Source organism: Lygodium microphyllum, chromosome 19 (genome assembly GCF_053477565.2).
Source record: "Lygodium microphyllum isolate KBCC chromosome 19, Lygodium_microphyllum_v1.1.10, whole genome shotgun sequence".
Classification (NCBI taxonomy): domain Eukaryota; kingdom Viridiplantae; phylum Streptophyta; class Polypodiopsida; order Schizaeales; family Lygodiaceae; genus Lygodium; species Lygodium microphyllum.
In genome coordinates, this window is record NC_141153.1 from 15198668 (window position 1) to 15206932 (window position 8265).

General features: G+C 39.5%; 1 protein-coding gene across 1 annotated transcript; it reads right to left on the reverse strand.

The window, feature by feature from the left end:
• Positions 1 to 2489: 2489 nt before the first annotated feature.
• On the reverse strand, positions 2490 to 7539 carry LOC148019595 (ACT domain-containing protein ACR3-like). The gene is made up of 7 exons (XM_087699602.1): positions 6968 to 7539; positions 6822 to 6867; positions 6553 to 6667; positions 5280 to 5347; positions 4566 to 5183; positions 4082 to 4186; positions 2490 to 3905 (listed from the first exon to the last, which is right to left on the reverse strand). The coding sequence occupies exons 1-7, from the start codon at positions 7027 to 7029 to the stop codon at positions 3549 to 3551; spliced, it is 1371 nt and encodes a 456-aa protein (XP_087555728.1). The 5' UTR covers positions 7030 to 7539; the 3' UTR covers positions 2490 to 3548.
• Positions 7540 to 8265: the final 726 nt, after the last annotated feature.

Below are 8265 nucleotides of genomic sequence, written 5' to 3' on the forward strand. Positions count from 1 at the left end.
AAGCAGATCTCTATGCGTTGGACTTTGAAAGAACAAGCATGTTGCTATGTATTTGTTAATGGGTGCATTGATAGCATGTATATGGATATTCAACAGCCTCTGTTGTATGATACGCATCCAAGGCCTTATGACCCTAGAGGGGATACTAGGTATGGCTCAAGAGTTGTACAAATGTTTGAGTATGTTGATCCATGATCAAGGGGGATGCCTTCTTATGTGCATGATGAGCGACTAGTTGACTCTATGGGTGTTTGACTCAGGTGGTGCATTGGTGGCACATACCAGAGGATGTGTAGGTTTAGAGGGGGGGGATGTCATATCGCTACGCGTACAAAATGTGAAAAAATATGAAATGCATCATCATCTAGGTTTCTTATTGAGCTCAAGAGTCAATGTCATCTTACTCATTAGTGCTAATGTCCCTAGTATGGATGGTTCAAAAATACTAGATTTTTTGACAAGTTTTAATAGCTTATATTTTATATTTTGGTTATTATTTCTTGTAAATATCTTAAAACGCTATGGAAACTTCTAGAATAGGATGACATGCAAAAAGCAAGTTGCTTTTTCAACCAATTTGGGAGATTTCATACAAAAAGGACTGACGAAATCACGTGGCACACAATTGCAGTTTACAAGTAGAAAACAACACTCCAAACTAGGAGGAGGAGTGATCTAGAAGAATCCTAATCAGGTGTCCTGGAGTTTTGCCTCCCTTTCTGAGCCAATGGAATATCAGATTTGCGGTCCGAGCAGTAGAGAAGCTACTGTTTCGATGCACGTTTTTGGTCTGCAAGGGAGCTCCAATATATCTAATGCTCAGAGATTGCTTATGAGTAGTGCCAGACAAGGAATTTGTTTATCTTCTCAGGTTTGTATCAATACATAGTGCTTTGATTCATTGTGCTTTGTCTTTATCTTGTGTACTTCTTATCTATTCTTTTTATTCTCTTCTGTCTCCTATTCTCTACTTCCTTCTATCTGTGATCCATGGTGGATACGACCTTTCTACTAAAACCCCTCCAACAACGTGTCAACCTAGTTGGTCAATATTTGTAATGATGAACTTATAGCATATTTGCTACTCTTGGCATCACATAGTGTACTTCCTCACACTGATGTACTATGCTTGCATCATATGTTGTAATTGCATGTTTGCTACCCTATGCTCACTCCAATGCTTAAATAACACATTGTCATTGCATGGCCATTGTGATGATTGCTATATGATGACTTCATGAATGCAATCTTAAGATAGGACTAGCACTGCTCGAGATTCGCTAGAAATGTTTTTTATCTTTACACAATCACAGTTTGTTATGGTAAAATCCATGCATACATTTGCAATAGAAGTCTATAACAAAGATGAGGGCTACATTACTTTGTGCTACAAAGAATACCCTTGAATGCTAGTTCCTATACTAAAATAATGTTATATGGATGAATCATTGTTTCAAATCCTCATGATACGTTACTACTAAATTAACTTCAAAATTAAAAGCAAGTGTGATGGTCGTAAGAACCTTTCTTTTTATGATTGAAATTTAAACTTTTTAAAGGACATACATATACTTTTAACATCCAAACTAGTTCTCTACTTCGTTTGGGTGGTTCATGTGAACCAAGTCTTATGATGATCTAGGTTTGTGGATTGGTTCTTTGGGTGGTAGCACTTGATCTTAGAGTGGCTCCTAAGATTTAACCTAACAACAATAAGTTGTGTGCCAAGTGACAATGCAAGGATGGATTCTCTCTCAAGAAGTTGTGAATTTAGTGTTGAATTCAATACATGCTTAATTTGTGTTCTTTTTTTTTTTCTGAGTCATTGTGATGGTCTTCTAAAACGTTAAGAAGGCCTCAATTGCCACCCTCACATGAACTAGTCTTGAATTCAATTCAAAGCTTGAATTATGTTTTCTTTGGAGTCATTGTAATGGTCTTCTAATAAATAATAGAGGCCTCTCGCTGTTGCTGCCCTCACATTCTTCTTGCCTATTTTTATATTGCATTTCCCTTGCTTTGGAGTTGCTACTTGTTGTCAACTTTAGGCTTGATGTGCATTTTCTTATCTTGAGTTAGTCAATCATGCTTCTCTTGTATCTTCATTCCCTAAAGTTAGGTCTTTTCCCATATTTCGTCCCATCTCTCTAAAACAACGTCAATAAACAAATGTTAAGACTCATGTATTAGAACATGACACTATGTTCCCATATAAAATCTCTATCCCGGACCTAAAGCCAAATTTAACAATTAAAATGCTTGTAATATTGTGAGCTTGTTAAAGAATATACAAAGTTAAACTTGTCAAGTGGAGACAGTATACAAACACTTTCGTAGCAATCGTTCGATTATTTGTGAGATAGGTATCGAATTTTGGCTTTTGGGCTTTTCTCTTTTATTTTCGCTTGAATATTTTCAAGCTCTTTGGGAAAATTCCCTTAAATTTCCGCTCAAATTTGTTATATTCTTATAAGTAAATGTTTAATAGGACGGCTGCAATCATCATCTTTATTTTTTCATGTGTACTACTCTTACAAGCAAATGTTTTTTTTTTTTTCTCTCTCTGCATGTGCCACTCTTACAAGTAAATGTCGTGTATAAATGCAGTCCTGTTAATGTGTTGTCTGCAACTCAAGTTCTTTGTGCGTGACACTGCAACCACGTTTGTGGAAAGTGAAAACCTTTCCAACCTTGACAATCTGCAAGATTTTTCTTAGAATTTGCAGGATTTTTGTCATATTATAACTAAGAAGATAGCCCTAGCTTTTACAATTAAAACACCTTCCCACATATTTTCAATGTTTCTTTTCCCCAAATTCTAGCAAAATTCGATTGACACTAAACCTTAGCTTTTCATGAAGACTGCACTGTGGCAGGAAGATAGTCGATCTTTGACTCTTGTTGCATTGGCAGTAGATTCCCCACAGCAATACATTTTTAATGGCTTCCATGCCAACAATGGTTCTTCTTGCTACCACTTCCAAGTGATGGTAATGTCATGCCTCGAGGACTGGAAATTGGAACAATCGTAGCAGGGGCAGATCAGGATATTGAAAGATGTACATCCCCCTAAGACCCCTCTACTGCAAAATCCATGCAACCAAAGCCTCCAATCCATGTGTGTCTAGGATGGAAATATGAAGAAAAATGTACATACAGCTACATTTTTTGGCTTACAAAAGGCGTGCTCCCAGGATTTCTGTGAGCAGTGTAATCATACTTTCAGTCATAGAGCAGTAGCTCGGTGCCGGCTGCACTCACATTTTCACAAGTGTCTTATAGAGTGATAGTTTTGATGGAAATGGCAGCACTAGCTGATGTAATGCACGAGACAAGAACCACTACTTGGTCCATTTGGTACCAATTGAATCAATTTCAATCTCTGCCACCACCGGTAACTAAAGCACTTACTGCCACCTTTGTTTAAACAGGTCATTGATGTTTCATTTTGGCATACCTCTGTGACAATTCTTTTGGTAATTTATGGTTGTGTATGAACATAGGTTACACATGTATGTGAGTCTGTGTATGATCCTTGTTTTTATGTGTCAGGAACTGATCAAGCCCCAGTGTGTTGAAAATCTCTCCCAGTGCAATTTAATCAGATCCTTGAAGGCTAAAAGAGACTGGGATGCAGGCATTTGTGTGCAAAGCTTTTGAGAGTCTTTGGAAATATCATCCTTCACATGAAGTCGAATTTGCCCTATCCTTTTACTGAGAGCTTCAACAATCTTCCTATCCACAGGGCCTCCGGAGGCATCTGAAACATAGAAGGTGTTGAGTGCCATGTCTCCCTGTGTACTTACATCGGCTCTCGTGACAGTAAGGCCATTTTCTCGCAGCAGTCGTGTGAGATCAGACAACAAACCAACTCTATCCACAGTACAAATCTCAATCCTAAGGCCCTGCAGCAAAGAAAGAGATGAAATTTCATGAAGAGGTAGCAATAGCTGGAAAAGATACAGGGGCAACATCACTTGCAAATCAACAATGTGTTAGCATGTGGCAGATCGTAGTGAGAGAAGCAGGTTACATCACTGGTACATCAGTAATATGCACAAGCAGAACATCAGCCATGTACCTCTGAAACCCTCCGCTGGATCGCGGCTTCCAAGCATTTTATCACAGATTGCCTCTCGTACTCTTTATGCAATGTGCATCCATCCAGGTGGCGGATATAGTATTCCTGTGCATAAACGACGAACAAAGAAATAGAAATTAGATCAAAGGGATACATGACCGCTGATAAATACAGGTTTTTTGCATCTACTAACAGGTCCGAGCAGATTTTATTGATAGCTCCAAAATCAACAAGCATAGACATCGTGAAGCACAAATGTCTAAACACAACGTAGACATGATGGTTTCACATGGATAATGAAAGCATCAAAGCAAAAGTTCAATTGTTTTTGTCAGACTATTAACATATCTTTTAGTCCCGCAAATCATGGTGACAATACTTCGTAGAATCCAAATGCACAATCACTAAATTGCTTCTTTTTTCGAGATAAGAGACGCACACCCAGAAGAACTTGTACAAAGTTACCAAGCAAATGAATAGTTACCTGATATGCCTGGTATCCATCAGAATGTATGCTGGCATGGAAGACATTATACTGCAAGTCGGTTAAAGTGCAGACAATGTCAAAGAGCAATTTTGGGCGATTCTTACACCTGATGTTAACCACAGAATAATCTCTCTCTGCGCAATCTTCTATCGTGACCAGGGGCTTACCAGCTGCATTCAACCTTCTTTCAACATCCTCAGATGCTTGATAATCTCTGTCTGCCAACATCATTTGATGCATACGTCTTTCTGCATGCATAGCAATCGTACTTAAGACCTCCATTCTGATCCCATGCTGCCTTTCGTCAGCTTTTAACACGTTGCTAAGTTGGTCTTTGATTGCAGACAATCGCTCGTGATCTTCAATAGGGCCGTTTGTGCGTTCATCCGTTACATAAACCAAGCATGCAATTCTGTCATTATGGGTCCACAGTTCAGCTGCTACAACATTGCATTTCAAGCTTGTCAAGACTGCTGAGATTTCAGACAAAAGACCACGCCTGTCAGTGCCAGCCAATTCAACAACAGTGTGATCGATACGAGATTGTGCACGCACGATTCGTCCTAGACATGTCCTGACCTCAGGTTTTGGGATGTTCCTTTTTGCACCTAAAGACTGCCCATAACCACATGTCTTAGGGGTATGGTACTAGTTATACAAAGTACATCGTAAATCTTTAAGATAAGAGAATTTTGCAGAAGTTCTCTTTACCTGTTGAATGAACTCAATTAAACCTTGGTCCATTATTTTGTTTCCAAGCTGATCCCTCACATGAAACACTGCCAAAATCCAAAAGATCATCTCATTGAAGGAAATAATACACAATGTCCTCTGGCATGAATGAACAATTTAAAAGCCAAGTACAAAATCCAGAAATCAAGGGTAACAGCAACAAATCTGGCAAGTTCAGTGTTACTGGAGGCTCAATTTTCTGTGCTCACAAGTAGATAAACTTCCACCCAAAAAAAAAACCCTTACCAAAAAGTCCAAGGCATGCATCTCATAATCCTCTAGAATTGATAAAAATTTGTTGTTTAAAGGCAACAATTTGTGAAACCTTTTCTAGTTTTTCGGTTGCAGGTACAACTTTTCCAACCTTGAATGTTCTTAGGCGACGAGATTTGAAAGCATTGTTTTGTAGAGAAAACCAACTCTTGGCCATGGGATTGGATTTGAAGCCTAACTCTTCACTGGAAGATCTCAAAACAGGGAGGCAGACTGGAGGTCTGCCATCACCTCAAGAGTTTCAGAGCTGGAATTCGGCTAGAGCACGAACTTCAGCTGTTTAATTAAACATATTTCAGCTAGAGTACAAACTTCAGCTGTTTTAACTTCTTCAAGCACGAGTAACCTGGCTGTGTGGCATCTGATGTTTCAAAATGTCAGCCTGTTAACCTGGTTATGACCTAATTCACTGTGTCATTTGTGTAGATTCCGAATGGCACGCCCCCAGTATAAGCTCGGAATAGAACTGAGCTCTCATCAGATTTTCATAGGGATAAAGAAAGAATGTTACCAAGACAATCCTTACACAGAATTAGGCTTTTGAAAAATGTACAGCAGTGTGCTTATCTCTAACAGAATTAGAAGCTCACAATCAACATCTGCCCATGCTTGCAAAATTCCTGCTGCAAAACAGCAAATTGGGACCATGCAAATACAATCCAGAAATGGTTTCTCTCCATCAATCTTCTGAATACAAATTAGTGCATGATCATCTTTTGACGCAACTACAAGGCGGCATATAATCTCTGTTATTTACTCTTTCTATATCATCTGCATACGCTAACTATGGCATGCAAAAATCAAGCGTACATATGCCACATAATATCATGTAAAACAGCAATCGAATTGTGACCGTCATAACCTGAATTGATGAAGGTATGTTCGCAAATGTATTTTTGCAAAAGCAAAGAAAGCATTCCCCATTCAATCATTCGGCAATGCAAATATTACCATGAATATGAACCACGAAGCTGCTTACCATCCATTAACCAGCCGCCATCGGAGGAGATATAAGCTTTTGAGATGTCCAGGTCCAAATCAGTTAACACCTGGACCACCTCTAACAGTGTGCCATGTCTGTTGGCACTAGCTACCTGATTCAGTAAAAAAGAAAAAGAAGAGGCACCTATCAGTCGTCTGAAGGCTCTCACATCTTTCTCAGGTGTTTGACTAGTTAACTCCAAAACCAATTAAGCAAATTGATTCAAAAGTAAGAAAGCAATCATCTGAAGAGAACAAAGTCTTCACCTTCACTAATGTGAAATGGTCTTCAGCATCATTATCAATTATTACTCTGACAGAAGGGCATAGAAACAGGGGAATCAAGGTCAGGACATTAATTTTAGAGTTCATGATCAGTGAATTAATGCTGCAAGAAAGGGGGGGGCAATTACCTTGGTGGATTCATACGCAGGCTAAAATTCTCGTACTCTGGGTCGAAATACGGCCAGTCCATGATACAGATTGTTTGCTACGGATGAAAACTTGTTGGTGGGGATGTGGCGCAGAGAGAGAGAGAGGTTTTTGAATACAGTGCAATTCTTCTCTGTGTGTATAAGCATCAAAGGTACGTGAGAGTGAGAGAGAGAGAGAGAGAGAGAGAGAGAGAGTGAGAGTGAGAGTGAGTGAGAGATGTTTTAGAATACAGTGCAATTCTTCTCTGTGTGTATAAGCATCAAAGGTACGTGAGAGGGAGAGAGAGAGAGACAGATAGGAGACTGATTACAAGTGAAGTAAGCCAGTCTCTCTCCCTCATGATAAGGACGCGGCCCGCGGGCTAAACCCTAACACTTGTCTGATCCACAAGTCACATATGATTCTCTCTCTCTCTCTCTCTCATATATATACAGACGTGGATACACGTATACATACCATAAGCTTGCATAGCCATTTAAGGACATGGACTTCCATTGCTCTCTCCCCCTTTCTTGGTGAGCTTGTTGGCTAGCACCTACTAATGGTTCACAAAATGCAACAAAAGAAGAGTATTTGTAGCGGTTGTTAAGCTTGTTATTCAATTTTGGTTTGAAACTTTAAACCAAAATTGAGGGCACAAATGGTTCATCGCAACGACATCCTAGCCTTTTTGCACCTTAAACCTACAAAACGAGAGATCCTACCTTTTCGTGTACACCAAAATCTATTCCTATTTCATGGGTCACTCCACTAGAGCAAGTGGGCTGCCTCCAACTCTCTCTCTCTCTCTCTCTCTCTCTCTCTCTCTCTCTCTCTCTCTCGTATATGTACTTTGATCATGTCTCATAGGCCACATTGGCCTTGTGCTGGCGTTAATCTCTCTCTCTCTCTCTCTCTCTCTCTCTCTCTCTCTCTCTCTCTCTCATGGTGGCAAATTGCAATTGTGAATACCCTTTCAAAGAGGTTTCATTGAGCTTTTTGAATGGGAAGTGTATTTGAAAAATATAGGGGAAATTAACCCTTTCTCTCTCATCCCACACTACATATTACACACACAAGCACATGTGCATGCACACACACAAATATAAATCCATACTTGTGTACTCCCTTTTTGATTCTTATACTAAACTCATGCACCCATTTGTTTAGATCTCTCTCTCTCTCTCTCTCTCTCTCTCTCTCTCTCTCTCTCTCTCTCTCTCTCTCTCTCTCTCTCTCTCACATTCATGTATTCAACCTATCAACTAGGCTTCATCAATTTCTCCACTTTCCCTCC